At 42.4% G+C, this 23,766-nt stretch overlaps 1 protein-coding gene across 2 annotated transcripts; it reads right to left on the reverse strand.

Annotated features, from left to right (window-relative positions):
- Positions 1–2,076: 2,076 nt before the first annotated feature.
- On the reverse strand, positions 2,077–21,966 carry LOC127001694 (uncharacterized). 2 transcript variants are annotated; one of them, XM_050866723.1, is made up of 7 exons: positions 21,263–21,966; positions 13,993–15,063; positions 6,933–7,499; positions 5,374–6,589; positions 3,797–3,993; positions 3,052–3,261; positions 2,077–2,844 (listed from the first exon to the last, which is right to left on the reverse strand). In XM_050866723.1, exons 3-7 carry the CDS (start codon positions 7,479–7,481, stop codon positions 2,698–2,700), a joined length of 2,319 nt encoding a protein of 772 aa, XP_050722680.1. In that variant the 5' UTR covers positions 7,482–7,499; positions 13,993–15,063; positions 21,263–21,966; the 3' UTR covers positions 2,077–2,697. The 2 variants fall into 2 exon arrangements, with proteins under 2 accessions (XP_050722680.1, XP_050722681.1); XM_050866724.1 differs by lacking the exon at positions 13,993–15,063 and having other exon boundaries at positions 21,263–21,965.
- Positions 21,967–23,766: the final 1,800 nt, after the last annotated feature.

Below are 23,766 nucleotides of genomic sequence, written 5' to 3' on the forward strand. Positions count from 1 at the left end.
TGTACAAGACAAGTTAGTGGACAGTCACTCACACGTCCAACCCGACTATATCCCATACTGAGCAATGATTATGAATAAATTTGGGTGTGGTATAACTTCCAGAGAAATAAATATCTTCTGAAAGAAAGGACGGAAGAGGAGATTCAACCTGTCCTTTTTTTGTTTAAAATAACTAGGACAATCAGATTCAAAAAAGGACAGATTGCCCTTATAAGGGCAGACCTGGCAACCTGTCGTGGTGCCAAACAGTATTTGCTGACAGTGGTGTTTGGAAGGATTAATTTGGCATCAGGGTTGAGGTGGGGGTAGGTTCATGGCCCAGATTGCAAAGTTAAAGCTGAACAGGGTGGTGGGCCAGAAGCTAGGCATTTGTGGGCCAGATATGGCCTGCAGACCAGAGGTTGACTGCTCCTGGTCTAGTAGAAATATAAGACAAAACTCAACAGACAATACCAGACAAAATACTGTGTTGATCATCTAACCTACCTCATTGCAACTGACCTTGTCAAATGAAGGAGGAGTCATAATCCTAGGCTAAAATGGTGTTTAGCCACTTCCACACTCCTTGGCGGCAGATTATACCAGGATGGGTCTAATAAAACAAACAAAAGCAAAAGTGACATACAAGAATGGTTATCACTCATGTTAGACAGAATGTTATGTTATAATCAATGATCACAGGTCAGACATGATTAAGGGGTGGGAGGGAGGAGCTTCCTAGGGTTGCATGTGTGAATGTGAATGGATTCAATAATGACTGTAAGAGGAATTACATAAACATTCTGAAGAAAGGCAGACTTTACACATTGATGAAACATACTGGAGAGTGGTGCACTGGATTATGGAAGTGATGATGAAAATGGGTTGTGGAAAGGCTTAGAAGGGATATTAGTATGAGTAGAAGCTGAATAAGTTAGAGGGAAGGAAGAGTGTGCAGTATTGGTCCCCCAAAAAGTATGAATGGGAGTGAATAGGCATGATTTAACATCCCTAAGAAAGAATCCTAGTGGAAGTTCAGCATATGAATGGTTAAGATGGTATGGATGAGTGGAAAGATAGGTACTGTGAGGTAAATGCAGGTGTGTGCATATTCCCTAGAGTAATGTTGTCCAAACTGGGGTCAGCGTACCTCTGGGGGTCCGCAGAATAGATCAAAGGGGTAAGTGAAAAGACGATGAACACACACACACTATAGAACAGTTTGGGTTGGTCTTTGCACTTGTCAATTATATCTTTTTCAAAGGAAGTATGAAAAGATATAATCGACAAGTGCAAAGACCAATCCAAACTATTCTATAGACAGGTGAACGGCAAACTGAAGAATAGAAAAAAATCAATAAACTGAAAATGGATGGAACCACATATGAGGACCCAGCAGAGATAGCAGAGGTGATGAACAACAGCTTCCAAAGAGTTTTCACAAAAGAAGAAAAACTTGTACAACCCCCGGGCCAGGAAAGAGGAAGGGTTATGCAAGAGATACAGTTAATGGTGCAGGTCAAGGAAAGTTTGAACAAGCTGGATGTGAGAAAGGCGACAGGGCCAGATGGAGTATCAGGGTGGATTTTGAAAGAAAGATATACGTCCAGGAATGTAGAGTATCGTGGCGGCAAAAAAAGGCCGGTTGGGCCTGAGAAATGTATGATGAGTGGAACACAAACTTATTGGAAACTTACGGCGCACGAGAGGGTTAAGGAGGCAGGTTAACAAAAATAAGGGAATGTAAGTACAGTTATTGTATCAGACTGTAGATGTAGTAAATTATGGGTTAGTGTCACAAAATGCACAAATATTGATTCAGATTGAGCAAAAAAAAGTTAATGCAGGTAGATAAAGGGAAAACTGGGCTTCTGGAACCAAACTCAATTTGACTAATATCGTAATGGATTCATACAACAAAATTTTCCCTAGTGCACTGATTTTCAGTAATGTGACTACCCTTTGTAATAAAAATGCATCAGGATTGAATGTGATCATTCTTCTGAAAGGAAGCAGTCAGCTTTTTCTGACATTCCTCCAGTAATAAACACAGGAATTACTAAGTTCTGTGTAGCCCTGTCACTCTGTCACAGCTGATGAGAAGAAAAATGTTTTATATATTTCATTCACATTTACTTGGAAAACACTTTTACATTATTCAGGATGCCTCATGTCTCAGCTGCAGCCTACTTAATAACTATGACTGCACAGAAAATGTTAGCATACATAATGAACTTGAATGACAATGTATTCTGCTTCTCTTCTTATTTTCATGTAACGTCCTTAATTTTCCTTATGGGGTTGGATGGGCTACGAGTCTCTCCCACTCTTGATGATCAAATACCCTCTAATTTTTTATGTTCATCCCTCTCATGTCTTCCTCCACACACGGTTTTAAGTAGAAAAAAAAAATATTGCTATAATAGTTCCCTTTAATGCAAATTGAATGTATTAAAGGGAACTATGATATCTATAACTAACTGTTTTTTCTTCTACTTAAAACCATGTGACACCCACACATACACACACACACACACACACCTACAATAACACACACATTCAAGAAGGTATGCATGAAAGTCCCTGCACATGTGGATGAAAAGACACTCACACTCACCCATGCATGTACACATACAGGCATACAGAAACTTGCTCATATGGACACAGACACATGAAGTTACATGACAAGTTGAGAAAAAAAGTTTTTTTTATTTTTTATCAAAATTTCACCACCTTGGGGATGTTCTGCTTGATGTGTGATGAAGCCTCATCCTCGTCACTCATTGGCTCCTCCTCTGCATCTAATGCTTCCAGTTCCTCTCCCTTCAGTCTTCCCACTTTTATGCTGCTCTCCTCTTTCTCTCTCTGGTTACATCAAAATATCATAATATTAGTAATTATTCAAGTGACTTGGTTGCTTTTTTTGGGGGGGGGGAAGATTGAGCTAAGAATTTATAACCCCAAAAATGTCTGTCTACTTGAAAAACAAAAATGATAATTTTCCTAATATACTTATGGGGTCTCACAAACCTGACCTCCTCTGAAATCATGTAGGAGAGGAGGGAGCCTTACCTGTAAGTCTGGGCAGTCCTTGGCTAAGTGCTCAACTGAGCCACAGCCCCGGCATGCACCACCCTTGGGGTACAGACCACGAGGGTTGTCAGGGCACTGACGGGAGATGTGACCAGATTCCTTACAGATGTAACAGGTAGCGAAGGAGAAGCTCTTTTCTGAACCTTTTTTTAGATTGCAAGTGGAGGAAGTATGCTCAGTTGACCCACACTGAAAATGAAAGAAAAAATGAAAACATCTTTTTGCCAAAAGAAGCATTCTATATGTATCAATTTCTAATCTACCTTTGTTACATAAAATGTGAATTCCAATGGCGATTACAGATAATTTGGCTGCATTTCAATTGCCAGGTGTCACAACTAAACCCTCTTTTGAGCAGAGTTAAGCACAAAGGCATAATAACAGGAGAGGGAATCATGGTGAGCCCTGTTTTTTGCAGTTCTGCTTGTTCACCTAAACATCTCTGTGACAGCTGTCAAGATAGGCTGATGCAAACAGTTCAAATATGGATACTATACATGCTAAAATATGATGTCAATAAATTGTAGATATATGAGACTGCTGTAGTAATTATATACTTGGTGTACTTTAAGTATTGAATTGTGGCAAAGTTCCATTATGCAACTTAAAAAAGATCTCTAGGACCAGGAATATAATTTCTCAAATTGCATGCCTCACTCCTGGTTCACTAAGCTGGTATGATGATGATGATGATGACAGAACATGAAGCTATACTGTTCCTCACTGTGTAGCAGATGGAGGGCTGGCCCTCCCCCTCAGCCTGCACAATGCTGGGGCAGGCCGACACCATGTGGCCAGGTTGCCGACAGTTGAGGCACACCAATTTCCTCTCATTCTTGAGGACTCGCTCCTCCTTCCGCCGCTCCTTTTGTACCAAGGAATCCACCTCCTGCTGGCTCAGCCCCTCATTGTACAGTTTCTCTATAAATAAACAACCATCAGTATGAATATGGCTGATTTTAACCCATAAACTGCGCAATTAAGATTTGGGAATAGCTCCTGGGTGCGCAATAAATAGCAAAACAATAACCTGGTGGAAAACAATTTTTAGTATTACAACACCCAAGAGAGACATGTTGAGCACCAAATAGTGCAAAAAGAAAAAAAAAAAAAAATCATTTAATGTGGCAATGATGGCGCGATAAAGGTTGCGGATATGAGCGACCTTGGTAGCGCTGGTAGTGACGGGGTAGATAGGACGGTGGCAGAGGGAAGATGACACATGGCACAGTCACGTCTGAATATTCTCTTGCCATTAATTATTCATTCCAGTTACAACAAACAAAATATCACAGGAAACATCACTTTGTCAGTTTCGATAATCAACCTCTTGTGCATCATTATCAAGAGGCCAGTTATTAGTCACACCATCAATATTTCTGTCAAAGTTATGAATGTCTGGCACAAAATCTGATCCATCAGACCAGACGAATGGAGTACGTGTTGTCTCGCGTCTCTGAGGCTCCTGCTCTCCCTCTGCCTCCCCCTCCTCTCCCACACCAGCTGACACCCCTCCCTCACTCAGTTCATCAGCTGAGTCTTCTTTTATACCCCCTCTGTCGTTTTCCTCATCTTTCTGCCACTTTGAATCATCGGACAGTGATTATGGTGTCAGTGAATGACTAGGCTAGCTAGTAACTTCCCGCACTGTTGGAGAGGCAGCGTGTCTGTGACCTTGAGCGCCAGAAGCATGCTCACGCTTGCCACGCTTCCTCAGACCAACTGAATCTGATGGCTGAATGCAATCTGAATCACTGTCTCTTTCAAATTTGTCTACTACAATCTTTCTCTTTACCAATACTTTCTTTTTACCCCCTCCCATGCCTCCCCCTCGGTCACGACCGCAGTAGCTATATGAGACTGGTTGGCATCGGTAGATGACATAATTCTACTCTCCATGGTTGTTAAAGAGCAACTAATATGACGATGGTGATTACATGGTGTGAAAGAGGGATGATGTTGCCACACGAGGTTCATTGGAATATACTTTGGCATCGCGGGAAATATAAATATTCACCTTGGAACATGTCATCTTAAGATGTCTGGCGCAGTTTACGGGTTATAGTGCAGCTTGTTAATGGTTCCTAAAATTTGTCCAGTTACCAATTGCTTAGTTTCCCAAAGTTGTGCTGCACAAAACAAACTGATCCACAGACTCACTGTTTTCAAAATATATGTGTGTGTGTGTGTGCATCTTTTACCTGCTGTCCTGTAGTTGTGAGATAGAAAGATAGAGATAGAGAGGAAGGACACTGAATGGAATTATTACTATAAATTGGCAAATAATAGATCAATACTTACTTCTAAGCTTATGTAGTCGATCTGCAGCCTCCTTCTTCACCCAGAAACCATCAAACTTGACCACCTTATCACTGACATTCTTCTTTATTACTTCTTTGTCATTCCCTTTCTTCTTTCCTTCATCACCAACTTTTTTCCCCATCCTCGAGAGCTTCCCAAGCAACTTTCTGTGATGGAATCTCTTCCTCTTCTTCATGGCACGCTGCAGGGCAAGCTGTTCCTCTTGGGTCAGCTCCCCTTTACAACTGGCAGTTCCATCTGTCCTGGCAGAATATAATGCCTCTAGCTCTGACTTCTTGGCAGCCTCCAGACTTTCCACATCCTCATGCAGCACCCAATATCCATCATAATTAGTCATTAGCTCATTCTCCTCAAAGTCACAATGAGAGTTGAGATATTCAGTGGTATTGCTCAAATCATAGCTCTGAACCTGATTTTTCTTTGGAAATGAATAACATTCTTCATCCTCACTACCTTGACGGTTACCTTTTTTCTCCATTTTAGATGATACAACATTTTTTTCTAAATCACAATCTATATTTTTCCTCTTCACTTTCCCATCAATCTCTGCTGTCATCTCATCTGCCTTGGTACTGTCTTCTTCATCAGTCTGTGATGCTGCCTCTTCTGCTTTTAACTTCTTTTCTTTGATTTTCTTTTTATTTTTTGTTATACTATCATCCTGTTGAGTCACAGGCACCTCCATGTTACCTTCCCCTTTACTGTATTCTTCTGCATCAATCCCAAGTGGTGTTGTAGTTTTTTCTAGTTTCTCATTTTTTGGACTCTTGTTTTCTTTCACTTTATCAACAGTGTTCTTAATTTTCTGTTTCTTTACTCTGACATCAGCTTGGTTTGTACTTAATCTCTTCATGTCACCCTTTCCTTCACTTTCACTACAATTAATCATTTGTTCTTCAGTGTTTAACAACTCATCCAAAATTACATCCTCTTGGTTGCTTTCACTTTCATCATTCTCAATATCCCCTATTTTGCTCTGAGAGAATGGTGAATCCTTTTCCATCATAGTTGTTTTTTGTTTCTTCTTTTTCTTTGAGGAAGTAAGGCCATCACATTTATTTTTTTCTTTACTTACGGTGCCATCCTTTACTTCTTCACCCGTTGCTTCACTGACAAGTTTTTTCTGCTGATAAATCAACTCTATCCTCAATTGGCGGTGGGCCTTACGCTTGGCTTTCATCATTTTCCTCATCATCTGTAAAAAAAATAGCCAAGTGATCTAACCATGCTTAACTCAGATCTCAAGCTTTTCTAAAGGCATGTGGACATTATTTCAAGGCAGATTATATGTTATTAAATATGGGTGTCACCAACCAACATGGTACAGGCTAAACTCCTGAATGATGGCACTAAGTTTGAATACAGGAACACTTTGGTGTCGTGTCAGAACATATATCATCATGACTGATGCAAAACTCCAAATTCCATTTTACCACAGCTGCTTACTATTCTGAAAAGTGGCAAAACACTTGTGAACAAAGTACAGTGTGAAAAAAAATAGTAAACAGATAAAATAGATAAACTAATGGCCATCTCACCTCTTTCTTGTCAAGCCCTTCTTCCTCTAAGGCGGCCTTGAGACGGGTCAGCTCGCCCACCATCTCCTGTTTGACCCACATGCCCTCGTAACGGGTCATGAGGTCATTCTCCTCGTAGGGAAGGTCAAACCAGGTTCTTTGAGTCCCATCCCGAAACACCTTGACCTTCTTACCCTCAGAGATGGTGTACTCGGGCTCCTTGGTCTTTAAGCCTTTCTTCTTCTTTTCTTTATTTTTAACCAGGTCTTGTGTTGGCTGGACTGGTTCATTCTTTTCTTTTTTGTTTGCTTCAGATTCCTGTTTCATTACATGTTGCAAAGTATTTTGTGGCTTGATATCCTGATCACCATCATCAATCTCTTTTGAATAATTCTTCATAGTTTGTCCTAAAGTATCATCATCTTTTCTCCTACTCCCCTTCTCCTTCTTAATTTTCTTTTTCTTCTTGTTGCTCTCGATTTGTTCCACCATCTCTACCCAGGGTGTTGGCTCTTCCAGCTGCCTTTTGTTGGACCCCTTGGATCCCTCTGCTCGGGCAAACCGAACCATCTTGTTTTTCACTAGTGCCTGGAATACAGCAATTAATTATTATTATTAATAATAACCAGTCTGCTCTGCTGTCAGTTTTTAGGCCTCCAAGAATATCAACATATGAATTTCATATTTTAAAACCCATAAGCCCTGTCCCAAGATTATCTAGTTCTCTTATTCCTATCTTCCTTGCTCTGAAATATTGTAAATTATTCCACTTACAGCACTGCTCACTAAACATGCAGAATGAACAATATATGCAGGCTGATGCTGCAGTCACAGCATACCCAACCAAACACACCCCACAGTAATGCTGTACTGGCAGACAGTAGTTTAGTCTCTTCATGGACAGTCACCAGCCCACATGCAACATGGAGGCTCTTAGAGGTTAAACTTCCGGAGGTGCAGCTGACTGGTCGAGTTTCTGCTGCTATCTCTATTGTTAGGCATCTTCCAGAATAAGTCTTCCTCATCACAATTAACCCTTTCCTTGCTAAGCGCTCGCAACGAGACTATCCCCTCAGGCACGCTCGGGCACCCCAGCGGGGGAAGGGGATCCCTTTTAACCACTGTATTTCAAAAAAACTATTCATCACAACTACAAAACAAAAACACCATTGGAAAGAGGAGGCCATGATCTATAAGATTTGGTTATATAAGCCCCTCCTACGAACGTACAGGCACATTCAGGGGGTGTTTTTTCCTGTGAGTGCGACTGGCGTTCGCAGCGAGCTTTTAGCACCACAAGCTAGTGACTCTAGTGCTTGCTCTTTTAACCTCTGTATCTCAAAAACTATTCATCACAGCTAAAAAACAAAAACACCATTGGAAAGAGGAGGCCAAGATCTATACGATTCAGTAATGTAAGCCTCTCCTGCAAAAGTACAGGCACGTTCAGGGGGTGTTGCCTGTGAAGACGTACATTTATACGTGCACGATGGTCAGCTGTAAGGCAACTACTGTAGATCTCTTGATGATGGGGTGCTGGCAGGGCAGTGTTGCCAACTGCAAAATTTACAACTATTTGGTCAAAATATCAGTCATGTGATAGGTAAAGCTATGCAAAAATGTCACTATATTGGTCAACAACATCCACCAGTTACTTGTCCGTAGATTTTCTGCGCTGGGCTGATATGATTTTCCACCGTATCCGACCTCGCCTGTATCTGGGAGTTTTAAAAATATTTGATTTTATTCCAAAAAATAAAAATAAATTGTTGTGTGCCGTCAAAAGTCGTTCAAATTGCCCGCGTGATGCCTCTAAGCTCTGCCCGGGCGGCATACTGCACCTGCAAAGCGCGCCCCAGCTTGCACGTAGCAATGATATTGACGTCCTGGTGCGAAGGTTCGCAAGAAAGCTGTGTGCTTCGCAGTACCTGGCACATAAACGTTCTTGCCGAGTGCTGCAGACCATATCGAAGTGACGAGAGTCAAGGCAGTGTAGGTTTAAATGGCAGGAGCGTCAAAGGACTGTATAAATGAAACACACAGTGCGAACCCTAGCCTTGACGACTGCCTAAATCCAGACTGGACTAGGTGAGTAGAGCTCTGTCCCTGTGGAGAAGGCATGCAGGTCCGCTAGCACTCCTGCGGGAGTGAAGGCGGAATAAGAAATGCGGATATATACTGCCCTTGGTCCGACATGTGAAAGAAGGATTTTACCATGCTTACGGTAAGGCGAGTAAAGGGGTCTGCAGGGGTTCAGGAGTCCCGTGGGCCAGCCCGATCTGGAGGTGCGGGATGGCTGTAAATCGTGGTTACTTCTTGTGGCTGGCCTCCCCGTGGTCCCGCTGGATGCACTGTGCAGGGGGTACCCGCCCCCCCTGGATTGCAAGGGCAACACAGTGTAACTAAACAGTCACAGATCACCGCGCAAGCGGATGCGCCAGGTTGTCACTGACTCCTTGGTTACCCTCCCCACTCACACTCAGATAGGGGCGGCCTGGCATACTTGCCCGGCGTCTGTGGGCCTTTGGGCTCATTACCGGGCTTAAAAGGGTAGCCCCTAAGGGTGCCTGCCTGGGTGTCTGTATAGAAGCCTGCTTTGAGCCCTTGATGCCTGTTGCCGGCCCAGACCGCTTCGGGTATCGCTCTGGTATGCCTTCTGGTTGACCTGGGTGGTAGAGCCCACGGTGCTCGTAGCCAGGATCAAAGGACAGTGGGTGAACTGGCGCGCAGAAAATGACGTCAGCATGTGGAGCAAGGAGATGAAACAGAAAACGAAAGTATTCACGTTGAACGGTAACGCAAATAAAATCGAAGGTATTTACGTCGATCGGTAACTCAAACAGAATCAAAATAAGCTTTCATTGTCTTTGTCTTTGATTGAAAATTATTGTAACTTCTAGGTTTCTGTAGTGAATTTAACACACAAAGAAATTACGTACACACATCTTTAGGTAATGTTTCTTGCTTATACACACTATAATTTACTTGATCGTCTATATATGCATATTCTAGACACAGTATAAAATACAAAACATGCTAAATACCTTGTTGGCCACAATGCGAGAGCTTAAACCTTAAATCTAAGAATAATGACTGCCCGTCCCTTTGTTATGGCTCACATCTTGCTGTGTAATAATAATAAGTACAATGAAAACTATAAGCATACATTCAAATCCTCTGTAACGAGCATGATACTACTCAATCCTCTTACAATAGGATTCAATAGTATATCCTATATACATAAATAAAATAAGACATTATAGAAAATAGATTCCTTTAAAGGTACACTTGCCTATATCTACTTATAATTACTCTTACATTCCTTAAAAAAAAAATTACATACATAAGAAAATAAGGAATCTGCAAGAGGCCAGTTGACCTACACGTGGTAGTTCCTGTAAAACTATAAACTCTAAAATCTATCTCCATCCATATATATACTGAGTGGCTCGACCCTTCATATATTTTCCGCATGTGGCCCTCTGTGAATAAAAGTTTGGACACCAGTGACTTAGACACACAGACTAAGGTGCTTTCTCTAGAGCATTAAATAGCCTACTTACAGACTGACAGCCAGATACTGAACAACTGCAAGGCATTGTGATTTGACAAGAACAAGCAACTGATACACCACCGCTTCCGGCTGGCTACTGAGTATTGAGGCGTAAACCACTGCTGAACCCACCAAACCTACGCCTGATGACATCATGCGCCAGATGATTCATAATTTGCCGTGCTTTCTGGTAGACCCAGTGTCCTTTGATCCTGCTCATAGCCACGAGGTTGCTAATGCAGCTACGCAGCGATAAAGCCACTGGCGCGCACCTAAGAACAGCACAGAGCATCGGCCTTCCAGTTTTGTAAAACTGGACCCGTAAAAAGTTTATTGTGGCAGTGCTGGGTCTGCTAGAAAGCCTACGTGGTAAACACGATAGTGCAGACTTGGGCGGTTAAGCTGCCACAAATACCTGGGCTTTTCTGGGTTGGGTCCAGGCCCCGCTGCTGTGATTGGCCAAGCAGGGGAACATTAGCTGCTGCCTGTGAACATGGGGCTAGGCACCCCACCAATGGGTTAGCGGCTGAGGCTGTCGCGCCTAATTGCCGAATCCTAGGTAACAGAGATTGCCACGAGTGCTAACTGAGACGATGCTGCTCAAACCCTTTTCTCAGTGCTCAGAGCACGTCAATCGCGCGCATTTCACTCCCTGGTGCAGACTGACTGCTACAAAGCCATGGGGCATACCATATTATGAGTATGGACAGAAGCACTTATGCAATACTTTGTCATTGCCTTTATGGCAGGCCATGATCGAAAGTTGGGTTTTCAGGTCTGTAGACTTAACCTACACAATATCCGGGTTTTTCCCATATCCGGGTGCCCCCGTGGCTCTATTAACCCGGATACCAGAGGGTTTACTATATATATATATATATATATATATATATATATATATATATATATATATATATATATATATATATATAGTCACCTCGCCGTCATGGTCTCACCCATCGCGGTTTCGTGATTCATGTCAACTAATCAGTGACCCCCACTTATACGCTGCCCCAGTTTCAGATACGCGGATGCATTGACGCTAAATAGGAAGGCAGAGAGGAGGGAGGGAGGCAGAGAGGAGGGGGGAAGGGAGAGAGGAGGGGGGAAGGGAGAGAGGAGGGAGGAAGGCAGAGAGGAGGGAGGGAGGAAGGCAGAGAGGAGGGGGGAAGGGAGAGAGGAGGGAGGCGGGGCAATGGACGTTACGGCGGTGTCACACTAGCACTTTTTCCGTCGATTAATGCCATTTCCGTCGATTTTTCATCGTTCCGCATGAACTTATCGCATGAATTTGTCAGACGATCAGGATCGTTTCCGCCTGCAAATTTCCGCCTTTGTTTACATTTCCAAGACCAAGACTGAGACTTTCCGCGTGGCTTCAACCTGTCTCAAACGCTCTCCTGCAGTGACAGCCTTCCTCATCCTGGTGTCACTTCTGGCAATAAGAGGTGTCACTAACTCCAGAAGTCTGTGGTAGCTACTGGCTCTTGTCCAACCTGATCCAATTCTTCAGAGTCTCATGATCCTCTAAACTCAGCTCTTTTAACAGCCTGTGGTACACACTTTCTCTTTCCCGACGAGCCAACCATGAGTGCATCCATGCACGCTTTTTGGCTTGTTTAGCTCGTCTAAGTCTCACAATACACAGTATTAGGTTCAGAGCAGCGTATCTTTGCCGCAGCGTGGACTCCATGTTTGTTTACATTCCCATGGTCTGTGCCGACGGAAAGTTTCAGACGAAACACTGTTTGTGTGTGACAGGCCGCAGCCAAGATATCGACGATTTTCAGAAAAACGACGGAAAAAGTTGACGGAAAAAGTGCTAGTGTGACACCGCCTTTAGGTTGCTCCTGAGTGACGTCACGGTTAGACTGTGACGTCATGCTTTCCTATTGGCCAGCAGCTCACTCAGGGACGACTGCTATTGGTCGAGATTTTCTCATAGCAACATTATCCTCAAAAAAAAAAATTCACGCGCCGCCACACTGCAGTGTTGCCAGATTGGGCTACTTATGTGTCAGAGGTGACTTCCCCAAATGCATATTTTCCCATAGGGTTATAGTCCCGCTGTTCATGGGTTTCACAGATCGCGCCAAGTCCGAACGAAATACCATGAACATGGGGATGACTGTATATATAGATATATATATATATATATATATATATATATATATATATAGATATATATATATATATATATAGATATATATATAGTCGTCCCTCAAATAGTATGGTTTCGGTTTTATATGGATTATCATAATTTTTTTTTTATGATTTTTAAATTTCCTGCTCGTCGCACCAAGGGAGGCGAGAGAGAGAGAGAGAGAGAGAGAGAGAGAGAGAGGGGGGGGGGGGGGGGTGACTTATCTCCCAGATCCAGTACTGCACCTGTACTATACATGTAACCCTATGTTGAAATGGTTAAGAGTAATGAATTCTATGTAAAGTGCCTTACCAGACCAAAACACCTGGCCTGGCTAGAGGCTCACTCTGAGAAAACATCTGAAAGCCTAGTAACCTATCGACCCCACCCATTAGCCACAGTCACCTGGGTCACCACGTGGGCAGCCGGGCGATGCTCTGTGGGTTATGGCAAGAAAAGGTGTTCTCATTCCCCCTGGCAAGACACTTGAGAGGTAGGTTTAGGCCACTCCCCAGTACTAGCTTATAAAATGTGCCATGCCGAGCGGAAACCATGAGTTGCGGATACAACTCAGCAGCTTGCCAAGATGCATCATTGAGCAGTAATGAGTGAGTCAGGTTACATGGCCCAGGTGTGGATACATTTCCTGCATTCAATGGACCTCTGTCACTTTCCAACGAGAGAGTAGATCAGCTGTGTACAACAAAAATGGTGTCCCACACAACAGTTCCCCCACAATATCCCCTCAGCAGTTCTTACAGGTGACCCTTTACTGGAAGAAGCAATCATATTTGAACAAAACATTCACAGAAAACAAGATGCAGAAGAGGAGACATTGGCCACACTCATATAACTATGACATCCAATTTGTTTACAAATATTGGTGCCCCGGTTGTGCAACAACTTGTGCAGTTTGGCACAAGGAGATGAATCAGAGAGTGCAGGAGAGCAAGTCAAGTCACATGGCACAGATGTGTACACAGTACATGTTGAAACAAAGCTAGTGGGGGCTCGCCATGCCAAGTAGACACCACCATGTGAGATTACAACGCGGCAAAATGACGAGCTACATATTTTTTATGATTTTTCTCCTCATTATTTGTTGGAATTTGAAAATGATTTTTGTAATGAATATTCTTTGTCTTGGCAAGCTATACCAAATTTTGAGTAATGAAAGTTTTACTGTGTGTGTGTGTGTGTGTGTGTGTGTGTGTGTGTGTGTGTGTGTGAGTGTATTACATGACTGCAATGTACATGATAGGTATTATGAAATCACACAATTGTCATGACATAACACAAGAAAGATGTTTTTGGAAAATTATTAAGGCAAACATTGAGTTAAAGTCTTTCTGAACTACAGTGTACAATTATGACAATATATTTACCCTCTTTCTGGATGCTTTGATAATTGATGAGAAGGATTTGGAGAAGCAAATGAGGTGTCAAGCCAAGCCATAAACTTGCAATGTAGGAGTTGTGTGTGTTAACACTTCAGAGCTTGATATGGGTTGTAAATGACTCCAACTTCTTCAAGGAATTTATGGAATCTCTTGTTGGGGTTCTTGTGCACCAGCATAAATAGAGAACGAGCTAAATATCCTGCCAAGTGTATTTTCTTTCCATGGAGTGGTACCCTGCTCTTGGCCTCTTGCCCTGTCTGGTTTACATTGCTTCTGGAGGCCGAAGTGGCTGCAGCAAAACTAATGGAGTGATTAGCAGCAAGTTGTTGATAACCCTCCTCTGAGAGGCAGTCATAAATTTTCCAGCAATCTGAAACTATCGTTGTTCCTGGCTTGACCCACTCCTCAATGATTTTTTGAAGTGTCTCACTATTTTGGTTCTTGACACACACCATGAAACAAGAGCCTATCTCTCTGCATAATCCACAATACACTGACTGTCCCTCAACAATTTGACCTACACCATACCTTATTTTTTCAACTTTACTCTCAATGATTTCAACAGTGATGCCTTCTCCACCAATCTTTCCCTCTTGCTTAATGCACCACTCCAATAGTACTTCCCTACAGAACCCAGCCCATTCACAAATAGTAGGGGAGGAAAGATGTAGGTCCCTCCTCACAAATATGTGCGAATAACTTTCACGCAGATAATCATTTATGAAAGTGAGAAAGGTCACTAAATTTGAATGATTATGTGCCAAGAATGTATTCTTGAACACACTTTGGGACCAGTTGCATATTTTCTTTTTCTTTTTCTTAACAGCATGTAGCTTATGACAACGCCAAAGAAACCTGCTAAAATACAATGATGCAAGCTTGCCACAACGCTCACATGCTTTTTCTTTCAATACAAGTTTATGTCTAATGCACAAATCAAAAAGTTGTCTTGGATTGGCAGAATAGCGTTGGCGAAACTGTGGCAGACTCAGGTCACAGTCTGGACACCCTTCCATGCGGAACTCCACACACTGAAGAACCATGCAATCCTGAATTCTGAAAATACACAAACACATAATGGGAAAGAAGCTCTGCATGCTCTAGAGAAATATTACACTGAAAATGATAACAAGTCTGATAACAGCAAAGCACTATTGTATATAGCTACCTGTATCTATATAACACAACTTTTGGTGTACAAGACACACACATAATTTCAAGGGGTATCGTCTGATTTCATTCATCTAATTATTCAGTATCAACCTTTTCTTATATTATTGTGTGCTTCAAATTAAAGTTAATATATCATAAACAATCAATGATAAGATCCATGAACTCCAAAATAAAACAATATGCTTGGTGCTGTGGCCAGGCAGGCAAAGCTTAGCCCTTGGCACACTCAAGGGCAGCACACCCACACCAACACACATACCAACACAAATCATCCCAACATTCCCTCATGTACTTTGAAAACCAAATCCCATCTCTCTTCATCTTACACTTGATTTTTCTTCTACAAAGTACATTTCTATATATCTTTATTTTCAGCATAACGGCTGGAAAGACTAAATAAACTGATTATTATTACACACGAATCTAGTGTAGTATAGGGGGGCCTGGGCTACCCTGGTAAGGTAACGCGGTAGCGTATTGACAACCGGGACTCAGCGCAAAACCACCTTTTCTTGTTTGCGCAGCGTGCAGGTGGCATGAGGCTCATAATTTACCCGGCAACATTTAGTCTACGCCGTGCTTCTATGAAGGCAAGACATGCGACACTCCATATCATACTCCATCATAGCGTTTTTGGACATCAAATTGTTTCTGGTTGCTCTTTCATTACTGCGTTACCTGGTAAGCATTGTTTATTGCAAGTGCAAAACTTTTAAGTTTTTTATTATAATATTTTTGTTATTTGAAATATTTTAATCATATATACGGACAACAAACCCACTCGAGTCACCATGTTGGATTTGGGGATGCCACGTTGTGCCTTTTTGCCCATAATATGAAGGCCCACATCTTTAGAAACTAACCTAACCTAAGCAAACCTAACCAAACAACCACTTTACCTGGGACCACAGCCCTCAAATATGGTAACTGATTATTTAAGGGAGAGTGAGCCAGATATTATATGTATAGTTGAAACAAAGCTTGTAAAAGAACTGGAACTTGTGCTGGAGGGAAAGAGCAAGTACAGCATTTGGAGAAAAGACAGGAAAGAAGGAAAGGAAGGAAGAGTGATGATAATGACGAAACAAAATTTGAAAGTGACTGAAGTGAGCTATGGATATGACAGTGCAGAGGTGATGGCTGTGCAGGTACTGGTAAAAGGTGGAGAGAAGAATAACATAATAACAGCCTATGTCCCCCCTAAAACCGACATGAAGTAAGATATAACGCTATGCTGGATAATACAATACGGGCACTGACAGATGAAATAAAAAAAATAATAAAAAGGTAATATTAACAGGAGAGGAGACTTCAATTGCAAAGAAGTGATATGGGAAGATTTTGTAACGGAGGGTGGTGAAAATACTTGGGGAAGTAAACTATTGAAGCTGGTATCAGATAACCTGATGATGCAGTGGGTGCAAGGAAAAACAAGGTTGAGAGGGGATGATGAACCATCAAGATTTGACCTAATTTTCACAAAAAACGTGGAGTTGGATGAAGGAGTTGGTCATGAGTGCCCCTTAGGAAAGAGCGACCATGAACTATTGGAGATGAAAACTTTGGAAGGATGTGAATATCGAGAAGAGGCTTATAAGGAAAAAAAGAAAAACTACGCAAAGGCAGATTACGTTGGACTCAAGACTTTCTTCGGTGGGGTAGACTGGACTGATATGAAAAGAAGTAATAATATTCAAGAGAAACATGACACTTTTATGAATATTTACAACAGAGGAATAGAGATATATGTTCCCATCTCATACCTGTCAAGTCTTACGTTTTTTGCGTGTCTTACGTAATTTCGGTGATTTTCAAGTCCTACGGCGTGTTGAAAATATTCCTTTTTTTCTCCGCTTGCGATGTTTTTTTTTTTTGTAATATGTTTGTTTTAAACAATTTGAAATATATTGTACGCGCCACATTTAAATTCATGTTCAATAATGGTTACTGTTACGGTTAGTGTGTGCGTGTATGCGGGGGGGGGGGGGTACTTCGTGCACCCTGCTTCAGTCCGTCGGAACCATATCTGTCAAGTCTTACATTTTTTATACACAAACTTATGGTCTCTAACGCAAAATCTTATGGCAAGACACCACAGTAGCTTGACAAGTATACATTCTACACAGTAAAAACTAAAGGAGAAAAAACATGGTTTGGATGGAGGTGTGAGACAACAAGGAGAAATAGAAATAAGGCCTGGAGGAATTTAAAGAAAAGAACATGTAAGAACAATAGGGACAAATCCAAAAAAGAAAGAAATGATTATGTGAAAACAAGGAGGAGGAAGCTAAATTTGAAAGAAGAATATTTTTTAAATGTAAAGAAGAACCAAAAATGTTTTATAAATTCGTAAACGGGAATTTAAAAAGAAATGAAGGAATGAAAAGGCTAAAGGAAAAAAATGTGATCTACGAAGAGGACAAAGAAATTGCAGAAATATTAAATGAAAATTTTCACAAAGTGTTTACGGAAGAAACCGACTTTGACTGGGGTCTCAAAAATTGCAATGAGGGGAAACTGAGTCATGTAAAGGTTGATAAAGGAGAACTTGGGACAAATGCTAAACGAGTGTAGAAATGAATTATTGGAGCCACCTTATGACATAATAACATGCTCTATAGATACAGGTAAAATGCCCTTAGAATGGAAAAGAGCAAACATTGTACCAATTTATAAAAGTGGACATAAAACTGAACCACTAAATTAAAGACCAGTTTCTTTGGCAAGTGTAATGTGCAAGATTTGTGAAAGTATAATAAAAAAAAAAACAATGGGTTACATAAAGGAAATCATGATAAATGAAGGACAGTTTGGATTTAGAAAAGGGACATCGTGTGTCCCTAACTTACTGTTTCTACTAAAGAGCAATAGACGTGGTGCAAGAGAGAGAAGGGTGGGCTGATTGTGTATATCTCTATTTGAAAAAAGCTTTTGACAAGGTTCCGCACAAAAGGTTAACCTGGAAACTACAGCAGTGGGGAGAAATGGGTGGAAAGGTTATCGAGTGGATGAAGGATTACTTAATGGGAAGAGAAATAAGGACAGTGATTAGAGTTGGGAATTCAAATTGGAGAGTAGAGAGTGGAGTTCACCAAGGCACTGTGGGTCAGTTAGTGACGAACATGGTGAAAGGTTTCACCAAGATATTTCAACCATGGAAAAGTGGTACCAGGGCAAATGGGGCACAAGTATACTTGCAGACTATTGCTGGACATTGGCAAGAGATGATTCTTCAGCCCACCATAAGTGTCAAGCAAAAAGACAGAGTGTAGGTACGGATTAGAGTTTAAAACATCCTGACACACATCGTATGTTATAATAAAATAATCAAATATTACATGTCTCATATCTTTAAACCTATAGCCAATAAGTATTTTTCAAGGTGATATTTGGATTCAGGACATGAACATACATAATAAATAACTAATCTCATTTAAGAAGTATACAACTTTTCAAAAATTGTTGACCAGTGTTACATTTAAGATGTATTACTACGTGGGGTGTATCGCGCAGGCAGTGCCACGTAGGCAGGTTTCTGCCAGTCTTCCTCGGCCCGCCATGATGGATGGATCGACACACTCACTCACTCACTCAAAATATCATTCTATTTCACCTCTCGGTAAGTGTTAACTGACTATTTAGCCTTTTTATTGGTAGTATCCCTCAGGAGGCACATATTGCGCCGTCATATAACGAAACACTTACGTGGTCTAGTGGTCAGCATGCCTGGCTTCTACTCCGCGGGCCTGGGTTCAAATCCCGGCCCGGGCAGTCGGCGTGCAGCTCACCCAGCTGTTCATTCTTTTTCTCGGGCTGGTCTATAAATGGGTACCTGGGGAAACCTGAGGAAGGTAAACTGTGGTAACCCGGATGTCAAACTGGCCCTGTGTCCTGGGGTAATGGGCTCCCTCCCACCACAGGCTCAAGGGCCAATGTTACGGAGATGAGCACCGAGGCCACGCGCTGCTACACCGTATGCCCCCAACTTTACCCTTTACCTTTATATAACCCAAAACTGAGTCCCTTCAATTATTTCAATACCACCATATGCAAAGTCACAAAGTGACACGGGCATGTCACATGGTCAGCGCTGTACACTTAACACTCAACAGCCTGGAGAGTGTTATATTGAGATCTAGGGAACCTATGGGGAATGTGGGTTTTGGGTGTGAGAAGGCAAACTGACTGAAATATGGGCCTCAAAAATTTCCCTAAAATCGGGAAAATTCCCAAGTCCTGAAACTTTGAGTAAAGTTTCCTAAACGTATTGTCTTTCAATACACCAGATTCGAACAGTGACACAGGCGTGTCACATAGGGTGCTCTCATTTGGTGCTTCGTGGGCGCATCAAGCTGTGACAAGAACGCGAATCCAATATTGCCCCTACGAAAATAATAACCTTTCCAAGGTCTCACATACTGTTGCACTTCTCTAGTTTTACAGGAGCTGCCTTGTATAGGCCAACCGGCCTCTTGCAGACTCCTTACGTTCTTATGTTATCATACATGTGGGGGGTGTTGCCCCCCTTGGTTAGCAGTGGGGGTTAAGGGGTGCGAGGCCCCCACGTTAGAGGATAGGTTACGTAAAGTTCGGTTATAGTAAATTAAATATGCCCCCCCCCCTCCCCCCCCCAAAAAAAAAAAAATAAATACGGCGCATCATAAATGTGTGTGTGTGTGTGTGTGTGTGCGTGTGTGTGTGTGGGGTCAAGGTTAGGTTATGTAAAGTTCGGTTACAGTAGTTTCGGTGAAACCTTTGCTATTGCGCTGGACATATCAAAAGCTTTTGATAGGGTCTGGCACAAATCTTTGCTTTCCAAACTACCCTCCTACAGTTTCTATCCTTCTCTCTGTACCTTTATCTCCAGTTTCCAGTGCAGCCGGTGTTGCGAGAAATACCTCCTCGCAGAAATAAGTCACATATACATTACCTACCTTATGAAACATCACTATCTCTTCATATACGTATCTTTTCTACAAACCTTCAACAGTCATGGAAACGCTTTGAAAATCCAATTCAACGACTTTTTTTTTTACTCTTGAAAATAGGGGATAATGTTTACGAAAGCGCGTCGCCTCCTCTGGCGACGGCCGTGGCAACGTTGCAGCCGGTGTTGTGAAAAATACCTCCTCGCTGAAATAAGTCACATATACATGTGGAGGTGGGGTCCAGGGGGGGGGCAATGCCCCCCCTGGTTAGAAGGGGGGGTCGAGGGGGGCGCAGCCCCCCCCCGTTAGTAGGTCGTAAAGTTCGGTTGGAGTAGTTTAAATATGCTCCCCGACCCTAAACCCTCTGCGAGCTATTTTATGGCTGCGGCGGCTGCAGCGTTGCCGCGGCCGCCGCCAGAGGAGGCGATGTGCTGTCGTAAACATTATCAGGTATCCCCTATTTTCAAGAGTAAAAAAAAAGTCCTTGAATTGGATTTTCAAAGCATTTCCATGACTGTTGAAGGTTTGTAGAAAAGATATATGAAGAGATACTGATGTTTCATAAAGTAGATTATGAGATACTGGCACGGAGCTAAAACGAATCTTTACCATATTTTGCTCTGAAATAAATAGCCAGTGTATCAAAGTTTGAGATGGGCAACTCTCTGAGCATTACACAATTTTCAAAGGCCAATGTGGAGATTAATCGGTTTCTAAGGAGTGTTTTTTAAGCTCATGGTACAGAAGGGGCACAGTATTACTAGGGTCATAAAACTACCCCTGAAAATCCCTAGAACTCCTATGAAAGCCTTGCCAAATATGTGAACCAGGGCACTGAAATGTTTAAAGATATGGCCTATAAAGATGTAGTGGGAGCCCGAGACGTTGAAGAATGTGGACCTAAGCTTTATTTTTTGGGGACCTGATTGTTGAAAAGTTTCGGCCGATAGTGGGGACATTAGGGCTGAGTAATGACGAATGGGGGGTGGGGGGGGAGGGGGCGCTGTCCCTAGGTATAGTTTTACACAACTTCTGCACTTTGAACACGAAAACCACCCATGAAAACCCGGCTAATCTTCTCTATGGCCTTCGGAAATAGTCGTAGCGAGAGCCCAAGACGTTTAAGAATGTGGACCTAAGCTTATTTTTGTTACCTGGTTGTAGTAAAGTTTCGGCCGCCGGTGAGGAAATTAGGGCTGAGTGATGATGGGGGGTGTGACGGGGCGCTGGGGTTCCATTTTTCGCGGTGCTGTTCTCTCTCTTCCTCTTCAGTGTTTTAGGTGTCTGGTCTGGGTCTCCGCCTCGCCCTAACACTTCAGCACACGTGGCCGCCGCCCTCACGTGGGTCCCTCCAACAACAAACAGTTTCGGCCACCTTGACTTCGGCTCACCCTTCTTCTTCTTCTTTTGACTTGTAACGCTTTGTATCGCTTCTTAGGTCCTCCTCTCGTTCCTCTTCTTATTCACTTATTCACACTTTCCTTTTCAGTATTACATCACTTTCTTAAACACTTCATCCTGACCTTGTGTTTTTTTCTGTCTTTTTCTTTCCCTGATTTACTTTTCTATGTGCTTTAGCTATTTTCCACTATTACAGTTTTTTTATGACGAGATTTTCTATTCTCTTTTTTCTATTACTCTCTCGGTCCCACACGTCCTCTATGTGTATCGAAACACGAGAAATTAATCACAACAAGGAGAGGGTATTCCCCGGCTGCCTGGGATTGAACCCGCGACCAGCGTGACGGGAGAGCCACTCCTTACCGAGTCGGCCGAAGAGGTACCCCACTGGCTAAGGTTATGGGAGGCTCGTTCATCAGGCCGTCGCCGCACTACATTTTCACTCAACTTTCACTACTCAGATCCCTCGCCTCACCGTCACCGATCGAACTTGAACATGAAATCTGCAGAGAACTTTGGTCCCAGTCCCTTTATAAAGAGAGTCCCGACATAGGCTTCTTCTTCTTCTTCTTCTTCTTTTGACCTGTAACGCTTTGTATCGCTTCTTAGGTCCTCCTCCTCTCGTTCCTCCCTTCTTATTCACACAACTTTCTTTTCAGCGTTATGTAATTTTCTAATCTGAAATAAAGCCACTTATATTCACTTATACGGACATTTGTGCCCTTTTTTCCCAGCACTGCGCGAGGAACACTTTTGCCAACTTTACCATTCTTCTTTCCGTTTCCTTTTTGTCTCCATACAGCCCCAACACCGTACAGATCGCCCCGTTTTCCTCCTCTAGTCTCCTAGCCCACTCCTCTCCGCCTATTACCATCACTACTCCTGCCACCAACTCCCCTCTCTGCCTTTCATAGTTGCTGCATTCCACTATTAGGTGTTCTACTGTTTCCATCTGCCCCTGTAGCGGCCCTGTGTATAAGGCTGCTGGGCGCCATTTTTGGCCCTTCGAGTACCGCGCCGACTTTGAACTGAGGCATTAAAAGCATAATTTTACCTATTTTGGAAGCGGATTCGGCTGCTTTTCAATGCAACAATGCCTTGCTGAGTAGCCTTCGGTTGTAGCAACATGCCAAAGAGGGGATACAAAGTGTATTAATTAACTGCAAAGCCGCTGAGAAGACAGAGGTGTGCTAACAGTCAGTCGTCTTGGGAGGAAACCATCGGTTATGACAGCAAGACACACACACTGCCATTGTGTGTGTCTTGCTGCCATAACCGCCCTCCCTTTGTACTGTCTATGGAACTCATTGTGAGAGCGGCACAGCGCTACAAGGACTGAAACAATCGCATCAGGTCCAGCCTTTCAGCCATCGAAGCTGATGAGGGAAGCCGTGGCCCTTATGGCCAAAATTATTCCATCTGATCTCTCCCACAGGGCTCTAGCTGTTATAACAGACTCACAATGGATATTTCACAGTCTCATCAAAGCCACAATATAATAGACTGGACGTGTTACAAGAGTTTAGATGAACAGAAGCTGGCTTTTAGTGAGCCATACCTGACTTGGTAAAACTTTAGAATCACACCCAACTCACTCTAAAAAGTTAACACACTATTTTTCTTTATATTTTTTTGCTAATCATCACTCTGGTAACTGTTTCCATTATTATTACTCGTTTCTGAGATTTTGAAATGCGGGGAAATATTACTATTTCAGCGGTGATAGGTTAGGTTACTATTTGCTCATGTGAAGGGTTTTCAGCTAGAAACTCCTCTAGCTTGGGTTATAAGTCCATCTTTATTTAATAGCCTAATTTATAAGGTTGCACAGTCTTCATTTTCATTGGTACCAATGTCATTATTATATGTTGACATTTTCCTACAATATTCTCTAAACCTATTTTGACCCTCAAGCAAAATGAAACACGTTTACTGTATTATTTTTCAATCAACAATAAGTGTTTCAATTCAATTCAATTAAATTAAATGTTATTGAACTCATTGATAACTTATCTCCACAACGCCTTGGAATCGCACGGAACATTTATTGCAGCAATAGTGTGTGTGTGTGTGTGTGTGTGTGTGTGTGTGTGTGTGTGTGTTTTGAAAGATAGCAGTCCGGCGAGTAATGAAATCAGTGACCCCTCATCCCCAGATAATTAGTCTACACTAATTTTCTCTCCATATGCTAAAGTTTTCTGCAAGCAGGTAACGGAAAAGAAGTAAAGTGCCTTTGCATTGATGGAGCTTGGGTAGT

The sequence above is a fragment of the Eriocheir sinensis genome, chromosome 21 (assembly GCF_024679095.1).
Source record: "Eriocheir sinensis breed Jianghai 21 chromosome 21, ASM2467909v1, whole genome shotgun sequence".
Classification (NCBI taxonomy): Eukaryota; Metazoa; Arthropoda; class Malacostraca; order Decapoda; family Varunidae; genus Eriocheir; species Eriocheir sinensis.

Bases quoted from the DNA above. Each gene is read 5' to 3' on its own strand.
- LOC127001694 (XM_050866723.1), bottom strand. From the start codon at position 7,481: ATGGTTCGGTTTGCCCGAGCAGAGGGATCCAAGGGGTCCAACAAAAGG. The intron at 3,994-5,373 runs GTAAGTATTGAT...GTTTATTTATAG, and splicing joins TCGACTACATAAGCTTAGAA to AGAAACTGTACAATGAGGGG. The intron at 3,262-3,796 runs GTGAGGAACAGT...TTTCATTTTCAG, and splicing joins AGCCCTCCATCTGCTACACA to TGTGGGTCAACTGAGCATAC.